Here is a 25,549-nt window from a genome sequence, read left to right as displayed (position 1 = left end):
GCGGCCGTTTACCACGTGATTGCTCCGTCAAATGACGGAGTGATCACTTGGAAACAAACCGGCGTTATGTTATGACGCCTGTTCCTCCCTCCCCTTTCTGTACCGATCGGTACAGCGGAGGGGAAAGAGATCGGTGTCAGCAGCGATGTGGGCTGCATCTGCAGTGCCCACATCGCTGCTCACCGAATTTAACCCCTCAATTCCTTGCCAATACTCTGCAATACCAGTGCATACTCTGCAGTACCCTGCCATTACTCTGCAGTACCCCGCCATTACTCTGCAGTGCAGTACCCCGCCATTACTCTGCAGTGCAGTACCCCGCCATTACTCTGCAGTGCAGTACCCCGCCATTACTCTGCAGTGCAGTACCCCGCCATTACTCTGCAGTGCAGTACCCTGCCATTACTCTGCAGTACCCTGCCATTACTCTGCAGTACCCCGCCATTACTCTGCAGTACCCCGCCATTACTCTGCAGTGCAGTACCCCGCCATTACTCTGCAGTGCAGTACCCCGCCATTACTCTGCAGTGCAGTACCCCGCCATTACTCTGCAGTGCAGTACCCCGCCATTACTCTGCAGTGCAGTACCCCGCCATTACTCTGCAGTGCAGTACCCCGCCATTACTCTGCAGTGCAGTACCCCGCCATTACTCTGCAGTGCAGTACCCCGCCATTACTCTGCAGTGCAGTACCCCGCCATTACTCTGCAGTGCAGTACCCCGCCATTACTCTGCAGTGCAGTACCCCGCCATTACTCTGCAGTACCCCGCCATTACTCTGCAGTGCAGTACCCTGCCATTACTCTGCAGTGCAGTACCCTGCCATTACTCTGCAGTACCCTGCCATTACTCTGCAGTACCCCGCCATTACTCTGCAGTACCCCCCAATACTCTGCAGTACCCCCCAATACTCTGCAGTACCCGCCATTACTCTGCAGTACCCCCAATACTCTGCAGTACCCTGCTATTACTCTGTAGTACCCCGCCAATACCCCGCCAATACTCTGTAATACCCTGCCATAAATTGCCATACCCAGCCATACTCAGAGATACCCAGCCATACTCGGTGATACCCTGAAATACCCAGCCATAGACGCCCCCCACCCCTCACCGCCCTCCGGTGCTTCTACCAACTCGCCAGTACAATCAAAGCCAGAATCTTCTTTTTTTTATTTTTTATTTCAGGCTTCCCAGCCTAGAGGTGAGATGTGGGGTCATATTGACCCCCCAGATTTCACTGTAAAGAGGACCTGTCACCCCATATTCCTATTACAAGGGATGTTTACATTTCTTGTAATAGGAATAAAAGTGATCAAAAATATATTTTTGGGAAAAAAAATGTCAAACTAAAATAAATAAAGTAAAATGAACAATAAAAAAATAAAATAAAAATTAAAGCGCCCATGTCCCCATGTGCTCGCATGTGCCACACATGTGAGGTATCCCCCTGAGAATGTTAGAGCGAGAGCAATAATTCTAGTCCTAGACCTCCTCTGCAACTCAAAACATGTAACCAGTAAAAAAAAAATTAAAGCGTCGCCTATGGGGATTTTTTAAGTAGCGACGTTTGGCGCCATTCCACGGGCATGTGCAATTTTGAAGAGTGACATGTTTGATATCTATTTACTCAGCATAACTTCATCTTTCACTTTATGCAAACATTGGGCTAACAAGTGGTTAATAATAGAGCTTGCAGTCAGTAGTGTTAGGAGATAGTGCGTGCTGTCTGCGTGCTCTGTACCCAGTACATACCGCTATAATATAGGGCAGGCCCCTACTTTCAAACATCCAACTTACAAACATCTCCTACTTGCAAACGCAAGGAGACAGCAGCAAGTGAGATGAAAAAAGATGGACGACAAAACAAATTATACAGGGGTGATAACCCTTCCCTATGTTTTCCAAAAAGCTTAAAGATATTTTTTTTGACTGGAGCTACACTTTAAAAATGTACCGGTTGAAAATGACAAACAGATTCAACTTAACACAACAAACCTACACAGTCCCTGTCTTGTTTGCACCGCCTGTATACTGCTGTTCTGAGTATATAGGGCCTGGGGGCCACACGCATTTCCTTTTTTTAATATGGGTACGGGGTTCCCCTTAATATGTGTACAAGACCCAAATAGGCTGGTAATGGGCAGGGAGGGCTACCCATGCCATTTTTCTGAATGATTTTCAACCATATTGCAGGAACCAGATATAACATTAAAACCGCAAGCAGTTTTAAATGGTGTTATTTCCGTTTAATGTCATTTTGTGCAGGGACTGTTCTAAACACGGGAAACACGTGGCACTTCACAGGCATACTATAGACACCCCCCAGGCACCATATTTAAAGGAATATTTCACTTTTTTTTTTTCACTTTAATCGTCATTAAAATCAGTGCTCCCGCCAAAACGGTAGTTTTTAAAACTTTTTTTTGCAGTGACCCATGTCCCCTGAGGCAGGAGGCAGGTCGCCAAACCCTTTTTAGGACACTATCTTGCATATTAGCCGTTAAAATTAGCACTTTCCAATTCGAACGTTCGAGTCCCATAGACTTCAATGGGGTTCTAACGTTCGTACCGAACGCGGGGGTCGTTCGCAAGTTCTGGTGCGAACCGAACCGGGGGGTGTTCGGCTCATCCCTACTCTGCAGATGCCTGTAAGTTGTTTTGTAAGAATTGCACTCCCTACCCTTCCCCCTTTCCCCAATCTTCTTTATTCTGTACCCTCCTTCCCCCCTCAACTCTTACTGTATTATACTGTTACCTGATTTGTAACAATAAAATTATATTCAACCTTAAACATACTTGGGACAAACCTAGATCTATTCTCAGATGAAAAATTTAGCAAAAACTGAAAAAAAAAAAGCATGGTATAAATATTAAAAAAAGGGGCAGACTCAATGGGCCACTTGGTCTTTTTTTCTGATGACACTTCTATGTTTCCTCTTTTTTTTTCATGTTTGGGCCTAGCAACTGGCCACTCATCCTGGGAAAAGGACACGTGCTCCTCCAGGGAGTGCTGTGAAGGGGAATATCATTAAGCTTTTTTTTGGGGGGGGGGGTTCTTCTTGCAAGAGAATCAGTATAGGGAAAGCAACAGACTTTCTTTAACCACTTGTCGACCAGCGCACGACGATGTACGTCGACAGAATGGCACGGGCAGGCAAATGGGCGTACATGTACGTCCCTTTTAAATCTGCCGCCCTGCCATCGGGAGCGCGCCGCCGGCGTCGCGCTCCCGTGCTGGTCAGGACCCCCGCGAGTCCGGTCGCGGGACCCGCGGACTCGATCGCTGCGGGCAACCCCGCGTTTGTCTCACGGAGCGGCCGAATGAAGAAATGCTGTTTGTAAACAACATTTCTCCATTCTGCCTAGCAACTACTGACGCTGATCTCTGCTCCATGTGATTGGAGCAGAGATCAGTGTTCACTAAATGAAAGCCCAACCCCCCCACAGTTAGTAACACACCCCTAGGAACACTTAACCCCTACACTGCCACCCACTTGTTAACCCCTTCACTGCCAGTGTCATTTACACAGGAATCACTGCATTTATATAGCAGTGATTACTGTATAAATGACAATGGTCCCAAAAATGTGTCAAAAATGTCCGATGGGTCCCCCACAATGTCGCAGTCACAATAAAAATCGCTGATCGCCGCCATTACTAGTAAAAAAATAATAATAAAAAATTATTAATAAAAATGCTATAAAACTATCCCTATTTTGTAAACGCTATAACTTTTGCGCAAACCAATCAATAATTGCTTATTGCGATTTTTTTTTTTTTTTTTTTTACCAAATATATGTAGAAGAATACGTATTGGCCTAAACTGAGGGAAAAAAATGTTTTTTTATATATTTTTGGGGGATATTTATTATAACAAAAGGTAAAAAATAATGCGTTTTTTTTCAAAATTGTCGCTCTCTTTTTGTTTATAGCCCAAAAAAAAAAAAACGCAGTGGTGATCAAATACCACCAAAAGAAAGCTCTATTTGTGGGAAAAAAAGGACGTCAATTTTGTTTGGGAGCCAGGTCGCACGACCGCGCAATTGTCAGTTAAAGCGACGCAGTGCCGAATCGCAAAAAGTGGTCTGGTCTTTGACCAGCAAAATGGTCCGGTCTGAAAGTGGTTAAGAATGTATTCTGAAACATATAAGCGATGGTAAAAGCAATGAATTATCTCCAGGGTGCTGATATAAATTCAGTTAGCCCACTGCAGCAATATGACACCATTATGCACCCACAGTGTGAACATCCATGCGATCCGATTCCAGTGCAGGGGGAAAAAAGGTTCCTCAGCCATACAACTGTGTGGCTGAATTTGCATTTGATCTGCACAGCAATGCAGTGCGAATCAAATGCAATGTCTGTGTTTGCAAGCATGTGAACAAGGTAACCTCTTCTTAACCAAGCTACTGTTATATAATTACTGTAAAATAATACATTGGGGCATCAGATCCTGCTTATTCCTTGTCCCTAGTGTAGCCCTATAAAGAATTCTGTAACAATCGATTGAAAGCTCTTCCTCCTGAGTAGAGATGAGCCCGATGTTGGAGTCAAACATAGGTTCGACTCAAACATTGGGTGTTCACCCGTTCACCGAATTTAGAACATTATGGGGAGTTCGCGGGAAACTTGAGCACCGCGAAACACCCCATAATGAATGGCGATACTGTCAATGCACTGCGAGATCGCAGTGCATTGATGGCTGCTGATTGGCGAAAATAGGGACCTGACCTGCATGCTTTGGCCAATCACAGCGCACTCTGCTATGAGAGTTATGATTGGCCAAAGGCAGGGTGCCTTTGGCCAATCATGGCTCAGGGGAGTCCATGCCTCACAATATGTTAGGCTGCCTACATAGCGGCTGTACAGCAGGAAAAGGGGGAAACTAGAGAATGCCCCCCCTCTCTTGAACCATACCAGGCCACATGCCCTCAACATGTGCTTATCAGAATCTATGTGAATGGGTATCGGGTACATTGTACCCCTACACATTTACCAAAAAAAGTGTCAAAAAGGTTTGGGACAATTCCTTTTATTAAAGAAAAAAAACTTGTCCCAAACTGTCTAATTTCATTTTGCTGTGGTACTGTTATAAAAACGGGAAAGATACTACTTTACAGGCAGACTGAGGACGCCCTTCCCCCCCGGCATGATATTTAAAGGAATATTTCATTTTTATGGTTTCACTCTAAGCATTATTAAAATCCCGGCTCCTGAAAAAAACAGCATGATACATGTCCCCTGGGGCAGGACCCAGGTCCCCAAACACTTTTTATGACACTAACTTGCATATACAAGCCTTTAAAATGAGCACTTTTGATTTTTCATGATCGTGTCCCATAGACTTTAACAGTGTTTTTCGCAAATTTATTGCCTGTTCGCAAGTTCTGGTGCAAACCGGGGGGGGGGGGGGGGGAATAGAGTGTTCGGCTCATCCCTACTCCCAAGCAGAGCAGTGAATGACCCAGAATTTTATTCTTAACCACTTGGGCCACAGACCATTTTCCAGCTAAAGGACCAGGCCCCTTTTTGTGATTCGGCACTGCGTCGCTTTAACTGACAATTGCACGGTTGTGTGATATAGCGTCTACAAAATAGGGGATAGTTTTATGGCATTTTTATTAATATTTTTTTTTTTTACTAGTAATGGCGCCGATCAGCGATTTTATTCATTTTTTTGTGACTGCGACATTATGGCAGACACGTCGGACAATTTTTGACACATTTTTGGGACCATTGGCATTAATACAGCAAACAGTGCAATTAAAAATGCACTGATTACTGTAAAAATGTCACTGGCAGTGAATGGGGTTAACCACTAGGGGGCAGTGTAGGGGTTAAGTGTGTGTGTGTGTGTGTGTGTGTGTGTGTGTGTGTGTGTGTGTGTGTGTGTGTGTGTGTGTGTGTGTGTGTGTGTGTGTGTTTTTTTTAAACTGTAGGGGGCGTGGCTTGGCGTCTGACATCACTGATCATCTTTCCCTATAAGGGAACAGATGATCAGTGATAGCCTCAGTAGGAAGCACGTGGAGATGTTTGTTTACACTTACCTCTCCTCGTTCTTCAGCTCTGCGGCCACGGTAATGGAGCTCAGGACCGGGTCGCGAGTGCGCCGCCGGAGGTGTGCTCGCGACCCATGGCTGGGCACTTAAAAGGCAACATACCTGTACGTGCTTGTGCCGACGTACATCGGCGTGAGACGGTCCTTAAGAGGTTAAAGAAGTATGTCCAAATCACTTTTGGCCATATTTCTCCTATGGATCACAAGAGTGCACTTAGTTCTACACTCCTGTGACCCATATTCAACCAAAAGCATGCTTAGAGCCGGTCCAAGCTCTGCAGGAATCCCGACAATGTCCAGATCCACCCAAATGCCTGACCAGCAATTTTGATCTGTGTGTAACCCTCCCGGTTCAAGCGGGACTGCTGGAAAGCCTTGTTTGGCTGCTTGCAGCCAATCTGCTACAGAGCTGATCAGTGTATTCTGAGCCCCCGTTGTCAGAATACAGTGTTCCAGTGGGGGGATTCCTGCATCTACCTTACTTGTGTGCTGAGAGGCTGCCCTGCGGTATTTTGAACACTAAAAGTTTCTTGCTCATCACAGGTGCCCTTCAGAAATAGCTTTGCATTTTTTTAATGATTGCAAAGCATTCTCTGATTGAATTAGATGAAGATTGTAACATTAGTGCTCCACCTCTCCACTTCCAATCACAGAACACTTTGCAAAATGCAAAGCTATCTCTGAATGACGTCTGGGCTGAGTGAGCGACATTCTTTGTTCAAAATGCAGACGAACAGCCACTCAACACAGGACTCAGAAGCAGGTAGGGATCATTGGATTAGTGGTGTCTACTTCAGTGATTTCCAGCTTCCAGGGGGATCCGTCAAGTATATCTGCATAATTTGATTGGTTCAAGCTGGACCAACATAGCTGTATAAAAATATCTATGCCTAGAATTTATGATTAAAAACTGTTCATTCCTGATCTTTGCTAGAATTTCCTGCTGTTTCCCTGTATAAATGTTCACTTCATCTTGTATTGCAGGTGTGTTTGTCACCAAAGGGGACATTGGAATCAGCACTATTGTTGGATCTGCTGTGTACAATCTCCTTGGAATATGTGCTGCTTGTTGTTTGTTATCCACTGCGGTATGGTACCTGTGTATTTTGCATATATTCATGAATACAAAAAAGTCACATTTTGTAATTTATTGTTCATAATATACCATTTACATTTCGGTCTGCAGATGCTATGATTTTCTAAAACAGTTTTTAAGTGTATAGAAAGGAATAAACGTGTACAGTGTAAAGTCAAGGCTTCATGTTAAAATTGTATGCGGTTTTCCAGGTCAACTTTGTATTGCTCTGCTGTGGTCAATTCATTTGAATGATTCATACATTCACATCTCGTGTTTACCATATAATATCCAACAGTGCCAGGCAAACATTCAAATTAGCATTCATATTCATTAATTCAACATTTGCTAGGCTGCTAGATAACCAACTTGATTGACATGGCTACAAATATGATGAACAAGTACAAAGAATTTTGGTAGCACTTGGGGCATACAGTACCGTGTTGGCTCAGCAGACTGTATTTGAATGTTTCTTTCCTTATTTTTCATACAGATTATAAGGCTGTCTTGTTGGCCCTTATTTCGAGACTGTATTGCATATGCAATCAGTGTGGGAGCAGTAATTGGAATAACTTTTGACAACAGAATTTATTGGTGAGAAACATTTTAATAAAAGATTATTATCAAAATATGTGTGTGTATAATATATATATTGTGTGTGTGTATAATATATATAATGTGTGTGTGTGTGTGTGTGTGTGTGTGTGTATATGTATGTATGTATGTATGTATGTGTATATATATATATATATATATATATATATATATATATATATATATATATATATATATATATATATATATATATATATATATATATATATATATATTATAATTTTTTTTTTTTTTTTTGCAAGATGTCCATCAGAATGACCTTAATACACACTGACAATAAATTAAAGAACTTTGGGGGTTATTTACTCAAGGCAAATCCACTTTGCAGGTCATTCTTTTTTACTTTTCTTAGAATGTAGAGCTCTGCTCACTCATAGTCCGACTAGCTTAAAAAAAAAAAAAAACATACTCATTAAAATTATTATTGTCTACACTGTCAGTAAAAGAAAGTAGTGATTAAAACTTTGAGGAAAAGAGTGAACTTTCCTGTTTAGAGATACAGAACTGTGTAAAAGAAAGCTTTAAAAAATAATATATATTTAAAGCGGGGTTCCACCCTAAAGTGGAACTTGCGCTGATCGGAACCCTCCCCCCCTCCGGTGTCACAATTGGCACCTTACAGGGGGGAGGGGGGTGGAGATACCTGTCAAAGACAGGTATTTACACCCACTTCCAGGCATAGACTCCCGTGGGAGTCTATGTTATTTCCTGTCCTGCCGCGCTGTCTGCTGGGACACACATGGGTCCCAGTGACAGCGGGGACAATTCCTATTGCACTGCGCGACTCGCGCATGCGCAGTAGGGAACCGGGAAGTGAACCTGATTCGCTTCACTTCCTGATTCCCTCACCTAAAATGGTGACGGCGGCAGCCGAGAGCTGAGCGATCGATCGGCCTCGGCTGCCGGCATCGCTGGAACCCGGGACAGGTGAGTGTCCATTTATTAAAAGTCAGCAGCTGTAGTATTTATAGCTGCTGCCTTTTAATATTTTTTTTTTTTTAGGTGGAATCCCTCTTTAAATTCTTTATTTTTATGAATTTACAAAATGCAAAGTGAGCGAACAAAAGAAAAATTTTAATCAAATCAATATTTGGTGTGACTACTGTTTTGGCTTCAAACCAGCATCAATTCTTACTCTTGAACACTTTGTACGCTTGCAAAAAGTCAGGGATTTTGTAGGATTAGAGTCAGGTGTATGATTAACCAATTATACCAAGCAGGTGCTAACACCCCTCACCCCTCACATTTTTTGTAACTATTTCATTATATTTTTTCATGTGACAACACTGAAGAAATGACACTTTGCTACAATGTAAAGTAGTGAGTGTACAGCTTGTATAACAGTGTACATTTGCTGTCCCCTCAAAATAACTCAACACAAAGACATTACTTTCTAAACCACTGGCAACAAAAGTGAGTACACCCCTAAGTAAAAATGTCCAAATTGGGCCCAAAGTGTCAATATTTTGTATGGCCACCATTTTCCAGCACTGCCTTAACCTTCTTGGGCATGGAGTTCACCAGAGCTTCACAGGTTGCCACTGGAGTCCTCTTCCACTCCTCCATGACGACATCACTGAACTGGTGGATGTTGGAGACCTTGCGCTTCTACTGTTTGAGGATGCCCCACAGATGCTCAATGGGGTTTAGGTCTGGAGACATTCTTGGCTAGTCCATCACCTTTTCCCTCAGCTTCTTTAGCAAAGCAGTGGTCGTCCTGGAGGTGTGTTTTGGGGTCGTTATTATGTTGGAATACTGCCCTGCGGCCCAGTCTCTGAAGGGAGGGAATCATGCTCTGCTTCAGTATGTCACAGTACACATTGGTAGTCATGGTTCGATCAATGAATTGTAGCTACCCAGTGCCGGCAGCACTCATGCAGCCCCAGACCATGACACTCCCACCACCATGCTTAATTGTAGGCAAGGTACACTTGTTTTTATACTCCTCACCTGGTTGCCGCTACACACGCTTGACACCATCTGAACCAGATAAGTTTTCTTGGTCTCATCAGACCACAGGATATGGTTCCAGTAATCCATATCCTTAGTCTGCTTGTCTTCAGCAAACTGTTTGCAGACTTTCTTGTGCATCATCTTTAGAAGAGGCTTCCTTCTGGGACGACAGCCATGCAGAACAATTTTATGCAGTGTGCGGCGTATGATCTGAGCACTGAAAGGCTGACCTCCCCCCCCCCCCCCTCAACCTCTGCAGCAATGCTGGGCACACTCCTACATCTATTTTCCAAAGACAACCTCTGGATATGACGCTGAGCACGTGCACTCAACTTCTTTGCTTGACCATGGCAAGGCCTGTTCTGAGTGGAACCTGTTTTGTTAAACCGCTGTATGATCTTGACCACTGTGCTGGAGCTCAGTTTCAGGGTCTTGCCAATCTTCTAATAGCCTAGGCCATCTTTATGTGGAGTAACAATTCAGAGAGTTCTTTGCCATGAGTAGTGTGACCAGTATGAGAGAGTGAGAGCGATAAGACCAAACTTAACACACCTGCTCCCCATTCACAGTGGTGACATGACATCGGGGAGGGAAAATGGCTGATTGGGCCCAATGTGGACATTGTCACTAAGGGGTGTACTCTCTTTTGTTGCCAGCGGTTTAGACATTAATGGCTGTATGTTGAGTTATTTTAAGGGGACAGCAAATTTACACTGGTATACAAGCTGTACACTCACTACTTTACATTGTAGCAAAGTGTAATTTCTTCAGTGTTACATGAAAAGGTATAATAAAATATTTATAAAAATGTGAGCTGCGTACTCACTTTTGAGTGATACTGTAGGTTAAAACAGTCATTAACTGAAACCAACAGCTGTGTAGGAGGCTTAAAACTGGGTGAGGAAAAGCCAAACTCAGCTACTAAGCTGAGGTTGTGGAAGACGGTTTCATGTCACAGGTCATACACCATGGCAAGATGAAGAACAACAACAAGACACAAGGTAAGTTTTATACTACATCAACAAGGTCTCTCACAGACAAAGGTTTCAAAGCACACTGGGGTTTTGAGATGTGCTGTTCGAGCTCTCTTGAAGCACAAAAAAAGGGCAACATTGAGAACTGTAGACACGGTGGTCAGCCAAGGAAACTTAAAGATAAAGTAAACCCTGATGGGTTTACTTCCTCTTTCATTCCCTGCAAAGGTAAAGCATAATGGACTACTATGCATCGCATAGTAGTCCATTATGTGTCACTTACCTGACACAGGAGCCAGCGATGTCACCGCTGTCCCCTGTTTTTCCGGCGCATCCATCTTCTCGGTGGGTCTCGCTGCTCCACCGCTGTCATTCGGCAAAGCCGCAATGACGTCCCTCCCGCGCATGCGCATGGGAGCTGCCACGCGCAGCATATCGCCATTGACTGGTGCCGCGCTCAGTGCGCCTTCGCATTGCTGTCTGCGGCGCATGCACCGTAGACAGCAGTGCCTGTCTTTTGGCAAATATCTCCTAAACCGTGTCGTGTAGGTTTAGGAGATATTTCTTGGACCTACAGGTAAGCCTTAATCTAGGCTTACCTGTAGGTCAAAGTGTGTTGTAAGGGTTTACAACCACTTTAATGCAGCAGACGAAAGACACATCATATTCCCTTAGACATTGGAAGATGTCCAGCCGTGCGATCAGCACAGAACAGGCAAAAGCCAGTACAACCCAGGTACACCCAACTACTGTTCAGAGAAGTGTGGCCAAAAGTGATCTTCATGGAAGAATTGCAGCCAAAAAATATATACCTCTAATGTGGAAACAAGGCTAAGCGACTCAACTATGCACGGAAACCTAATAATTGGGGTGCAGAAAAGTGGCAGTAGGTGCTCTGGACCGATGAGTCAATATTTGGCTGTAACAGGAGGCAGTTTGTTGGTGAAGGTCTAAGAGAGCGGTGCAATGATGAGTGTCTGCAGACAACAGTGAAGCATGGTGGAGGTTCCTTGCAAGTTTGGGGTTGCATTTCCACAAGTGGAGTTGTAGATTGGGTCAGGATCAATGTTGTCCTGAATGCTGAGAAATAGAAGCAGATACTTGTCCCTTATGCCATACCATCAGGGACAGGGAGGCGTGTGATTGGCCCTAAATGTATTCTGCCGCAGGACAATGACCCCACACATACAACCAATGCCTTAAGAACAATCTTCAATGTAAAGAAGAACAAGTCCTGGAAGTGATGGTCACAGTGCCCTGATCTCAACATCGGGTCTGTCTGGGATTACATGAAGAGAAAGAACAATCTGAGGCAGCTTACATCCACAGAAGATATGTGGTTAGTTCTCCGTGATGTTTGGAACAACCTACCTGCCGAGTTACTTTAGGTTGGGTTCACACCGCAGCACGCTCTGGCTCACAACAGGAGTCTGGTGTATCTCCATTCACAGTTTAGGGTCAGATTTCAGCCTGACTTTGGCTGAATTTGGACCTGAAACTGACCAAAAGACACTCAGGACTCCTGTGCAATAAGCACCGGAGCAGCTGCGGAGATGTGTGAACCCGCTCCATAGAGAGCTGGTCACAATCTCCTGCTATGTGAATTAGATGTGGGGAAACCCACATCCAATTTGCATAGGTATGAAACCAGCCTGAAAAACTGTGTACAAGTGTACCTAGAAGAACTTTGAATGCAAAGGGTGGTCACAGCAAATGTTCATTTGATTTGGATTTCTCTTCTGTTCATTTAGTTTCCATTTTGTTTATTGATAACATTTTTTAGCTATTGACACTTCTATTTCTGAAAGCATTCTTAATTTGCGGCATCTTTCTTTGCACGCCTGCTTAAAACTTTAGCACAGTAGGTTATGTCATCCTTAAAGTGACCACTGGCCTATAAACTAAACTATACATTCCCATGTATGACCAACAATTCACTGTTAAAGTAGGACTGATAGCCCACAATTCAGAGCTGCTGCTTCTCCAATAGATACACCACTGGGTTTACCAAACTATAACAGTTGTGCAAAACTTCTAGATATATACAGTGGCGGCCGGAGCTTAATATATTGGGGGGGGGGGGGCGGCAAACTAACACCAAACCCCCCTGCATGGGAGACGGGCAGGAATGTGTCGATCGAACACCTCCCCCCGTCACCTGCGGAAGACGGATGGGAATGCGGAAAATGCCCCCCCCCCCCCCCATATTCCCTTCCCCTGCAGGAGACTGACGGGACGGCGGAAATCAGGGCATTACCTTTGGCGTCAGGGAATGAAAAGCCGGGCCATCCATTCTCCCCTCAGGTGAACAGGAAGTGTTTCTAACACTTCCTGGCCAATGGGGTCACAGGAACTGCTTCCTGATTGGCCGGGAGGAGAATCGGGAAGATGATGGTGAATTTTAATTCGCTATCGTCACACAACTGGGTGGGCTAAAGCCCATCCTTTTTCTGAAGCCAATTCGAGCCTCAGGCTCTAATTACATGCTTCAAAACGAAACCCCCCCCCCCCCTTGGAATTCATGCGTCCGGCGACCTGCATGTAGATCAGGGGCCAGGCGCATGGATTAGGGGGATGTCGCCACCGTGCCCCTTTATGGATGGACCACCACTGGATATACATTTGTAGAGATCAAAGCTGTTACAATGCAGGTAAGGCATCAGCATGATGAGGATTATAGGGACCTCTATACCAGATTTCACAATGTAGAAATCAAAAAAATAATTTTCAAAATCTTCAACAGCAAAGCTTTCATCTGCCTTATCTCTAGCCTACTACTGAAAAGTATATATTGTAAACTGTGTAAATAAGTCGGTGTTGGTAAACCAAAAAATGTCCAACACAATACTGGCCAGTAACGCCTTCTTATCCAGTAGTAGAGCCTCAAGGCTTGTAATGCAGAACAGATGTAGTGCCTTTTTTATTCTGCACCACTTTCTGCAATCACTGACCCGCATAATAGTTTTTCTAATTTAACTGGCTCCAGTCATGTAGTGATCGCAAGCTGGCATTGGCAGGCACAAGTCCTGGAGAGGAGAGGGCTTTCCACCGAGCAGAAGCAGGAGATGGACAATTGTCAGTGTTTTGAGGAAAGAAAACATTACTGATGTTAGTGATTGGGGAAAGGGGTGCTGATGCAAAGGCAGGAGACATGGGGGAAGAGTTCTCCTTTCACAAAGAAGAACCTTCCTAACCTATCATCATACTAGAAGTTATGTTCATTGTGCAGTTTTGTTTTTGATCTTTAGCTAAAATTAGGCTTTACGTCTATTTTCTTCTATTTACGTCTATTTTCTTTTTATTGTTACAGGTATGAATCTGCTTCATTGCTTTTGGTATATGCACTCTACGTTGCTATGCTGTGCTTTGATATTCGAATTAGTCAATACATGATGAGGAAGTTCAGTCCTTGCTGTAGATGTTTTGCAGAAGCATTAGAAGAGGGTACTGAGCAGCAGCCCTTACTGGGCTGGAAAGAGGAGAGCGTACGTGTAGTTCGCCATAATTCCCGGTCAGATAGTGGTATCTTTCAGGAAGACTCTGACTATTCTCAGCTTTCCATGAGTTTACATGGACTTAACGAGCTTTATGAAGGTGAGTATTGGCTGTATTTTATAAAGTATGTTTCTTCTTCCTTTACATTGCCAAATGCACTTCTAATCAGATGACTACTCTAAGATCATTCATGAAAATGATACATTTTGAAATTGTGGACAATCCCTTGTTGAAACCAGATTTCTTTGTATGGAGGCCATGTACGATGATTTGAAAAAACAAAACAATTGTATGCATATTTAGCATACAATTCTTCAAGACACCGTTCACAGGAAGCTTTTTGATTTAAACCCAAAAAAGAAATAGGAAATTAAAAAAATTTCATAAAAAATTATACACCAGCTATGAACATTCAGTTATAATGGTAATTATAAGACGCTAACCTCTTGGACAGCTTGGTCATGTTTTTGACCTGTGAGAAATAATCCAAATGAAAACCAAAGGAAGAGGAGACAAAAGAAGCAATTGGTCAGTGCTGTGGAAGAAGAACTCGACACCATAGTCAAAAGATTTTAAAAGTAAGGCAGCTCGCAGCCTGTTTTGAATCTCATCTGGTTCAGCAGGAACCAGCCTTGATTCAAACCATGTATGGGCAGGCTGAATGTACCCATGTTGATCGATCAATCAACTTGGGCTCAACCAGCCTGCCAGATTTTACATGTGATTATCGACCAGCGGCTGGTATAGCCGCTAGCAATAATCACTGCCTTCTCCCAGCGATGCTTCCCCCCCCCCCCCCCCCCCAAAACCCTGCTGGGAGAGTACAAAGGGGGGACTTACTAAAACTGGTGCAACTGTATATAGTAATCAACTTCCAGGTTTTATTGCCAAAGCTTAGTTAAACAAGCTAAAGTTAGAAGCTGCCTGGTTACCATGCACAGCTGCACCAGATTCTGTCTGCACCAGTTTTACTAAATCTCCCCTGATGTCTCAGTGTGAAGGATTGCCCTGTTGAGCTGTGCTGATGGGGAAATTGAGCAAATTTCTTTCCTGCAGAAAGTCAGGGCATTTTAAGGGCCACAGTGCCAGAGACAGAGGGGGGAAAAGTCTGTACCATATACTGTATTTTTCCCAACTTACCAGCACAGTTTAGATCACCAAAGACTGTTGGGATACGCAGTATAGAAGCAAAAAGGTTGATAAGGACCATTGATTACTTCTGACTGGTTGATATGGGTAACTGCCCCCTTCTTTTTTTTTTTGTCTTAACAAAGCAGTCATATGATTAATATTGTAAATGGCAGAAACGCACAATCTCTGATTTGCCATCAACAGAATTGTATCCCACAGTGGCTAACTGTAATAAAAGTATGATTAAAGGTGAACGTCTAAGTTTAGTTGTTATGAAAAAAAATAAAACGGCACAGGGATGGAACATGCATTCCCCCCCCTCCACATCCCATCCTGTACCATACCCCCATAGTCATAATCTTCCAGTGCTGCGGAGTTTAGCATAACTGGTTGGAAATGTCATTGGCGCTTGTCAAGATTTTGCCCACCCTTTCTGCCCCCTCCACCCTCTATTAATAAAGTCTTTACTGTAGCTTCCATCAACTAAAAAAATCTATGAATGGAGGAATGAGACCTTTTATTCATTCTATCATTCTCTATTCATGAAGGGTTTTTCACCGATGGAAGCTAAAGTACAGCTTCTATGAATGGAAAAGGGAGGCAGAGTGGGTGGTCATAGTCCACCGGCTCTATAAAGCCCTACAAAATCAGAATATTACAGCTCAGGGGGGAGGTGCACAGAGGACCTCAAATTTCAACTAAGAGACCAGCCAGCAGCCCAAGGGACAAGTCAAATCCTCTTTTTATTTTTATTTTTTTATTTTTATTTTTTTAACTAAACATAAGTTTTAATATAATTAGTTGGTCTTCCTTATTACATACCTTCACGTAAAAATGATTCATTTTGACAAATTTCTGTTTAACAAATATCCAATTTCATTGTAAGGCAGAACCCCTCCCTTCCATAACCTGGGAGTTGTGCACTTTGGTGTCAGCCACGGCATGCTTCGGCCTTTCTCTTTTGAGAGCTGATGATACTGTCAAACACTGTCCTTCACAATAAGTGTGGATTAAAAATCCATATAAAACCTTGGTACGTTCTAAATCCAAGGTATGACCGCCGTCTAACCCAATTTTTTTTTTTTTTCAAGCAACATATCAGGTCTGCCAGCCAAAGGAGAGCAAATCTTTAAAGGTGTATTTTAGTGCAGCAAAATTGATATAGACCTTTACAACCCTGAACCATGATGACAGAGGAACATATAGATTTTTGACTGCTGGAAAATCAGCCTTCTTACTTACAGGGTTCCCGTGGAAGGAATCAAGACTTCCCCTGAAAAGCCTTAATTGATAGTTACAAGCTTTGTCTCCAAGGGGTTTCCATTCCTTTTCTGACAGATGTCACTGTGGCTTTTGAGCTTCTTTTGTTACATGCATTTATTGTTCTCTTATATAACAGATCCTCCAAGTGTGTTTGCAATGCCTGACGATGATTTGAAAAGAATTATGTGGGTCCTCTCATTGCCAGTCATTACACTCTTCTACCTGACTATTCCTGACTGCAGAAGAAAATCTTGGCATAATTGGTTCATTCTAACTTTTATTATGTCAGCTATTTGGATCTCTGGAGTGACTTACATTCTAGTTTGGATGGTGACTATAGTGGGTGAGTATGTCGTAGAATTATTTCCATGCATTTGCTTTTCTTACTGCCTTCATGTCATAATGCATAAAAAAATATACTGTATATATATTTTTCTAACTAAAAGTAGAACTATAGTAAAAACTTTTCTATCCATTTTTGCATAGCGTAAGAGAGGGTTATAACCTCTGACAGTGTTTGTTTTCTTTTTTCCACCTGTATCCCATAGGTGAGCTTTACCTTTTTAGTTTCTAATCCTTAGCCAAAGCAGGAAGAGCTAAGAACTAAATCCCTGCAAATTTAGGGAATACCTTGAGGCCCCTAGGTCCCAAGAACTAGTGTCCCTATTGGAAGCTTTTTCCTCTACTAACTGTTCTGGGGACATTCTGTGATTTTCTTTTACTTTAAGGCCTCATGCCCACGACGTTTTAAAAACGAGCTGCAAAGCTAGTACCAACACCGGTGTTAAAGCGATTTTGTTTGCATTGGCATCAATGCACGTTTAGCTACGCTAGCTTTCAGCCACGTTTCTCTGTCTCTATTCAGGATCAATCTTTCCATATGGGAGCCCATTGATTTGAATAGAAGTTGCACCTCAAGATGATCCAACTTGCGGTCCGGCTTGTGCTGAGAATCTTGAAGGGGAACCCCGACAAAATACCCCCATGTTGAGGGCATATGGCCTGGTATGGTCCAGGAGGGGGGGCGCTCGCTCATCCCCCCCCCCCCCACCTCTCCTGACTTGCCAGACTATGTGCTTGGATAAGGGTGTGATATGGATCTTGGGGGGGACCTCACGCAAATTTTTGGTGGGGTTACCCTTCAAGATTCTCAGCACACAAGTCGGATCATCTGGATCCGACTTGTAGTGCTACTTCTATTCAAATCCATGGGCTCCATAGGGAACCATTGATTTTGAATAGAGACAAGGAAACACTGGATGGTGCATAACTCTGTGTATACAGCGTTAAGCCTCGTAAAATCACATTTTTACATTTTTAACACCTTTTACCGGCGTCTGGCATTTTTACAGCTCTAGCGCTGGAGCCTCAGAACGCACTGGTCCTGGGCTTTTTTTTTTTTTGGAGCTTGAAGACAACTATGCCACTTACAGCTCAAAAACGCCATGGTGGGCATGAGGCCATAGGCTAACATGGAGAGGCATTTTTAAGCTGCAAAAAACGCTCATAAAAGTGGCTGTAAAAAACGTGCGTGGGCATGAGGCCTAACTGCCAATGAAAATGATAAACAGAACAGAGAGAAGTATGAGGGCAAATTTAGACCACTTAAAGAGGATATTCATTCTGGAAAAAAAAAATGTAAAAGTCAGCAGATACAAACACTGTAGCTGCTAACTTTTAACCATTTACCCCCCTTCATGACCACGCCATTTTTTTGCGATACTGCACTGCGTTACTCTAACTGAAAATTGCATGGTCATGCAACACTGTACCCAAACAAAATTTATGTTATTTTTTTTCCCACAAGTAGACATTTGTTTTGGTGGTATTTGTTCACCACTGCATTTTCTTTTCTTCTACAGGTATGTGCTATCCCATTTTTTGTTTTCCTCCTTTGCCTCTAACTTCATTAGGCTTAAAATGTGATTGCAGATCTTCCTCTGCTTGTTGTTCTGTGCTGCATACACACCACAAGATTAGTTCTGTCCTTGTCAGTTTGCCACTTAACCACTTCAGCCCCAGAAGGTTTTCCCCCCTTCCTGACCAGAGCACGTTTTACAATTTGGCACTGCGCTGCTTTAACTGGTAATTGTGCAGTCATGCAATGCTGTAGCAAAATTTGCATCCTTTTTTTTCCCCACAAATAGAGCTTTCTTTTGGCTGTATCTGATCACCACTGCGGTTTTTATTGTTTGCGCTATAAATGAAAAAACTAAAATTTAGAAACATTTTTTTTCAAAAAAGAAAAAAATATATATTGTTTACTAGAAAATTACTTTGAACCCCCAAATGTTATATATTTTTTTTTTTTTAAAGCAAAGGCCCTACAGATTAAAATGGTGGGGTTTTTTTTTTTTTTTTTACACAGTATGTGCAGCGATTTTTCAAATGCAATTTTTTGGGAATAAAAACACTTTTTTGTACTTTATGTACTAAAACACACTATATTGCCCAAATGTTTGGTAAAATATAAAAGATGATCTTATGCAGAGTACATGGATATCAAACACGACATGCTTTAAAACTGCGCACAACCATGCAGCAGCAACAAGCTACATACATTTTTAAAAGTCTTTACAGGTTACCAGTTTAGATTTACAGAGGAGGTCTACTGCTAAAATTACTGCCCTACTGCACTACTGATGTTCGCAGTGATACCTCACATGCACCTTAACAACGATTGCGTTCACCTTTTGTGCACGAGCACGGGGGGACAGGGGTGCTTTTTTATTTTGCCATTTTATTTTTACAGGAACAGTGTAAAAATTGCCTTTTTTTTTATTTATTTTTTTATCGTTTTTATTGTTCTCACAGAGATTGTAAATATCCCCTATGACAGCAATAGGTAGTGACAGGTACTTTTATTTATTTTTTTTTTTTATTGTGGTCTATTAGACTCTTGATCTCTCCTCTGCCCTCAAAGCATCTGACAACACCAAGATTGGTGTGATAAGATGCTTTCCCAATTTCCCAATGGCTCTGTTTATAACCAGCAAAACCAAAGTCATAAAATGCTCGTAGCTTCCAGTTTCTTAGGCCATAGAGATGATTGGAGCCATTCTGGTCTTAGATCAGCTCTATGGTGCTGGTATATGGCGGAACCACCAGTTACATTTTCAGGTTCCCCGGTGGGACAGGAGAGCCCGAGAAAACCATGAAAGACGGTGGGAGGGGTGGGAACGTTACCTCCCACTGCTTGTAAAAGCAGTCTAGCAGCTAATAAGCCACTAGGATTGCTTTTACATGAAAGCCGACCGCTGGCTGAAAAGAACGATACCAAGATGATGCCTAAATCTGCAGGCATCATTCTGGTATAACCACTCAGTCCAGCAACATACCAGTACGTTGCTGATCCTTGTTGAGTATATATTATAATTTTTTTTTTGTTTTTCATGAAGCCTGTGGGCTGAATGAAAAAAGATTGATCGGTGAGTAAGCCCACCATTAGAATACCACCCTGCATCCACCCACTTCTAATGATGAGCATACATGCACTTTTTTTTTTTTTAAACTGTGGTGGTTAAATCACCTCCTACAGCGCTGGAGTTGCTGATTTATGTTTTGTGAGAGCAAACGCTGTTGCTGTCAAGATAGTTAAGTGCTGCAGCTGAATGGCTTACCTACAAAGTAAATAATGATTGACAATAAAGCACAGTAAACATTAAAGTATAAAAGAATTACATACCTGCAAAGCAAACCTGATAAAACATTGCAGTTAAGCATAAAATACAGTAAAACGGAGCAGAACAATAGAACGAGAAGAACAAGAAAAACACAACTATTTTTGGCTTTTTTATTTTATTTTACACCTTTTTTTGTAACTCTAAAGGTTCCAGGTTCGGATCTCTAAAAATGCGATGGCATCTTTGGAGACCCTGTGAAAGTGCTAGCATGCATTTGGGCTGATGCCGCTAATGCTGCATTTTTGGGAACTACTGTAGACGCTAATATAGTTTCTAATCTGATCAAAAATATTGATCCGTTCAGACAATATACTACTAAGGGAAGCGTATTGTGAGTGGGTGTTAGCGCTACTGGCATTAATCTGACACTGCCTGGGGCTGACGCAGGCCCTAACTGATGCTAAAATCTAACTCCGGGTGATCAGGGGGATAAACCTTTATTAGGTAATATATGGTGGGTGCCCTGACGCTATAAAAAAATAACCAGCGTCACCCATGACACTAATACAGTGATCACTGGTGACGGGGTGAAAGAGATAACTGGGGGTAATCAAGGGGTTAAAACCTTTATTCGGTAATATAAGGGGGTACCCTGAAACTATAAAAGACTGACCGTGAAACTAACCAACTAACAGACTAACCCGTGACACTAATATGGCAATCAGAATATAGATCTATACACTGTGTATTAGTGACACTGGTGACAGGGGGTTAAAGGGTTAACTGGGGACAATCAAGGGGTTAAACCTTTATTAGGGGGGTACCCTAGACCTACCGGGGCTTACTACTAACTAACTTACTACTAATTGCCCTAACACTTATTAGTCACAAAATGACAGCAATGCAGTGATCAGTGAAAACTGCACTTGGTGACACTCTGACGGGGAGTAAAGGGGTTAACTGGGGGGGGGGGCGATCAGGGGGTGACAAGTGTGCCTACATGTACTGGTGTTAGGGGTTAGTGTAGTGCTGTGCAACTCATGATTATGTCCTCTCTCCTTTCTCTGGAATGGAAAAGAGTACCACGAGGGGAGATGACATAATTTCCTCTGCCTGTGTTTTGCACTTACAGGCAGAGGAAAGTCTCTCATTCACCAGGATTGATCACCAGGTCCAGGCCAGAAGTCATTGGTCTGGGCCTCGAGACTGATCGGTTTTGAAGCAAATCTGCGATTTGCCCAGGAGAGCCAACCTGCTGCAGTATAATGACAGTGGCTGGTCAGCTACTGGTTAAATTCAACCAATGACTCCATGCACTATTAGTGATGTGTTTTATGATCACTAAACAAAGACAAGTTCACTGCTGAGATTTTAGTTCACAATTCTCATACTCGTATTCCATTATACGGGGTCTGAATTTCTTTTCACATATGATTGAAAAGATCAAACCACACACTGTACAATTTTCACATGATCGTAATCTCACAATGGGCTGGTGTGCTGGTACTAGTAATTTTTTATTTTTTTTTATTTTGTCTGCAGTTTTTTTTTTTTTTCATCTGTGGCTTTTCCTGTGATCAGCATGCGTACACGATCCGGGCCAGGTTTGGTTGCTGTTTCCGGTCTCAGGGTTGGCTATGGCTTCCTTGCATACACTGTGCAGAGGGTCTCATGTGGCAGCTATCTTTGCTATGGCATGCCCAGTGCAGAGAGTCTCATGTGGCAGCTATCTTTGCTATGGAATGCCCAGTGCAGAGAGTCTCATGTGGCAGCTATCTTTGCTATGGACGGCCCAGTGCAGAGAGTCTCATGTGGCAGCTATCTTTGCTATGGAATGCCCAGGCTCGCGTATGCGTGCAGTGGTTTTTGCACTGGAAACATCTTCTGTTTTCCCTTGCTTATGCTGCAGGTGAATAGGGAAGGGAAGAGAGGAGATTCAGGCACATGTCTAAGATCTGTTTGCTTTTCTCTCGAAGACTCCTTTTTTCTTTCTGCGCAGTGACATCCTTGCTCCAAAAGGAACTTTCTGCCACATAGCCAAGACCTCCATGTGCTCAGGTAGGGACTATAAGTCCGGTAAGTAAGAAGAGGAAAAAGATTGCTTTTCCATGAGCGTGGCCTTTGACTCTGATGAAACCTAGACCACTCTCACTCTTGATTAAAGTCAAGCTAAAAGAGTGTAAAAAATAGAACAAATTCCCCCACAAAGGGGTTTTTAGGCAGCAAGACAATAAATGTATAACGGTATGATATAAAAGATTTCCAATATTTATTAGTGTAGAAAAATATAGCACATAGGTAAAAACATGAGCTCCACCGAACAATTAGAAAAAATGAAATTCAAAATAATAACACAAGGAATATATAAAAAATAACAATGTGCAATAGCAGACACTACTATTACCAACACTGTACAGATACAACAACAGTGAAGATATAGTCCTAATGCATTTCAACCCACCAGGGGGTCTTCTTCAGAGGAATGGTCTGCTATAAAACAAAAATGTAATAAGTATATACATCAAATAATGCTCATCTATAATAGGGGTACCTAATAATTTAATATAATTACCTGATGATGCACATCCGAAGAGATGGAAGAAATAATTCCAGTGGAGTTCCCCTTTAAAACGACCGCCTCAATTTCCCCCCACATATAGGGAGTCCCCAGGTCCACAATGTCGCCAAATACAGAGGGAGGAGGTTAGGGTCCAGCGCTGTGGCTTACAAGAGGTCACAATAATCCATCACCCCCTATAAAATAGGGAGTGGGTGCGGACGTTGGCGGCCGGACGGTGGGGCAGATCACACCTGCAGCAAAATTCCATATAGGTATAAGATTAATGATATGCACTTAAAAGTTCAATAAGTAGATATCTACAGGGCATGAGCCTATTGTCATGCCAGTCTATCTGTATGTGTGAATAATGCACACACCCAGATATCTTTTATATCATACCGTTATACATTTATTGTCTTGCTACCTAAAAACCCCTTTGTGGGGGAATTTGTTCTATTTTTTTATGTCTGTTCGGGGTGAGCAGCATTCTCCAAGCCCTTTGGGCAGTGTGTTCTTTTCTATTGTTAGCTAAAAGAGTGTTGCCATGTCATGACAAGTCCAGTGTGGATAGCTGCTCATCCATCCCCACAGGTCTCGCATAGAAGGCACAGAAAGTTATCCGGGAGTGTCAGCATCCCCCCCCCCCCCCCCCGATTGAGTGCTATTAGCGACAAAAGGGTAAGAGGTGCTGGGCCTGCGGCACAGAGCTATTACCAGAGGAACAGGTCTGCGGATATTGCCACCAAGACCACTTTAAGAACAAAGGATGCTGTAAGCCAGTAAGTCATGGCCGAGTAGTTAGAGAGTCTCTAGCCACCTATGCCAGCAGACTCCAGGCGCAACGTCAAGGACGCAGCCCTGCAGATGAGTTCAGGGCATCACAATCAGCCCTTCTAACCAAGGGGACCTAAGCCCATTACAGACAAGTTTGTTCCAGGCTCTGGGGGCACTTTTATACAAGCCATACTCCCCTGCCTTACACCTGCCTCCACCAGAGGTAGAAGTGGGTCGGTAGTCCTCCTTTGAATGGACTAAGCAGGTTTTCGGTGTCTCCTGGGTCCAATCTTTCATTAGGGTGGTTAAGCAGGCCCAGAATGGGATGACCCAGGTGACTGCCTTCAAAGTCCGAACATACTTAACATTTTCAAGTCACGCCCTTCCATACTCCCCCAATGAATGGAAAGGTCAAGAGGTGTGGCAGTAGTGATATGAAGTTTTACATAAGTAAGCAGTGGCAGAATTATACTCTGCTCTGGTCAAAAGAATGGCATGGCATTGCATTGAGCTAAAACGCTTAACGTGCATTGCAGTACCACACACTTTACAGCACTGCACCTTACAGCAAAGGTATGGACGCTACCATTATGCATTTTGTCAGAGGTGTTATTCTTCCCAGGGAAGGTTGTTTCTGTTGACTGTATCAACAATCAATGAATTGAAGGATATCTGTGAGATTTATGTCGAGAGGCAGGGGGCGTTTGTAAGCCATTGATCACAGTACTTCATGGCAAGCACAATACAGGTGGACCCAGAGTGGAGGATTATATCACCAATGAATTGCTGAAAGAGCAGATTTGTGGCTAAAGTGCCTGTATGATGACAAGTTTTTATCTCCGACTAGAAGTTTTGACTTTTCCAAAAGACTCCACGCAGCTTAAAGCAGAGTTCCACCCAAAAGTGGAACTTCCGCTTACAGTTGTGCTCATAAGTTTACATACCCTGGCAGAATTTGATTTCTTGCCCATTTTTCATAGAATATGAATAACATAAAAACTTTTTTTTCATTCATGGTTCAAGTTTGGCTGAAGCCATTTATTATCAATCAACTGTGTTTACACTTTTTAAATCATAATGGCAACAAACTACCAAATGACCCTGATCAAAAGTTTACATACCCCAGTTCTTAATACCGTGTGTGCTCACTTTCACATCAATGGCAGATTGAAGTCTATTTTGGTATTTGTGGATTAGGCTTTTTATCTTCTCCGATGGTAAAGCTGCCCATTCCTCTTGGCAAAAAGCCTCCAGTTCCTGTAAATTCTTGGGCTGTCTTGCATGAACTGCATGTTTTGAGATCTCCCCAGAGTGGCTCAAAGATATTGAGGTCAGGAGACTGAGATGGCCACTCCAGAACCTTCACTTTATTCTGCTGTAGCCAATGACTTGGTTGACTTGGCCTTGTGTTTTGGATCATTTTCATGTTGGAATATCCAAGTAAGTCTTATGTGCAGCTTCCTTGCGGATGAATGCAAATGTTTCTCCAGTATTTTTTTATAACATACTGCCAACAATATTGACCAAATTTCCTGTGCCTTTTGTAGCCCACACATCCCCAAAACATCAGCGATCCATCTCCGTGTTTCACAGTAGGAATGGTGTACCTTCTTCATTGACACCTCTCCAAATGTATCGTGTATGGTTGTGGTCAAAAAGCTAAATTTTGGTTTCATTACTCCAAATGACTTTGTGCTAGAAGGTTTGAGGCTTGTCTCTGTGCTGTTTGGCATATTGTAAGCGGGATACTTTGTGGCATTTGCCTAGTAATGGCTTTCTTCTGGAAACTTCACCATGCAGCCCATCTTTCTTCAAGTGCCTCTTTATTGTGCATCTTGAAACAGCCACACCACATGTTTTCAGAACGTCCTGTATTTCACCGAAGTTATTTGTGGGTTTTTCTTTGCATCCCGAACAATTTTCCTGGCAGTTGTGGCTGAAATTTTAGTTGGTCTACCTGACCGTGGTTTGGTTTCAACAGAACCCCTAATTTTCCACTTCTTGATTAGAGTTTGAACACTGCTGATTG

The 25,549-nt window shown here is 42.9% G+C and overlaps 1 protein-coding gene across 1 annotated transcript in view; it reads left to right on the top strand.

The window, feature by feature from the left end:
* SLC24A5 (solute carrier family 24 member 5) overlaps positions 1-25,549 on the top strand; it is a 93,473-nt gene that overhangs the window by 35,551 nt on the left and 32,373 nt on the right. The window contains exons 4-7 of the mRNA XM_077473478.1: positions 7,042-7,145; positions 7,626-7,726; positions 13,985-14,268; positions 16,700-16,906. Coding sequence (XP_077329604.1) covers positions 7,042-7,145; positions 7,626-7,726; positions 13,985-14,268; positions 16,700-16,906 — 696 coding nt within the window. The remainder of the gene's footprint in view (positions 1-7,041; positions 7,146-7,625; positions 7,727-13,984; positions 14,269-16,699; positions 16,907-25,549) is intronic.

The sequence above is a fragment of the Lithobates pipiens genome, unplaced genomic scaffold (genome assembly GCF_037356315.1).
Source record: "Lithobates pipiens isolate NorthernLeopardFrog02 unplaced genomic scaffold, aLitPip1_a1.2 Scaffold_8, whole genome shotgun sequence".
Classification (NCBI taxonomy): Eukaryota; Metazoa; Chordata; class Amphibia; order Anura; family Ranidae; genus Lithobates; species Lithobates pipiens.
This window is presented reverse-complemented; position numbering and strand designations above follow the sequence as displayed.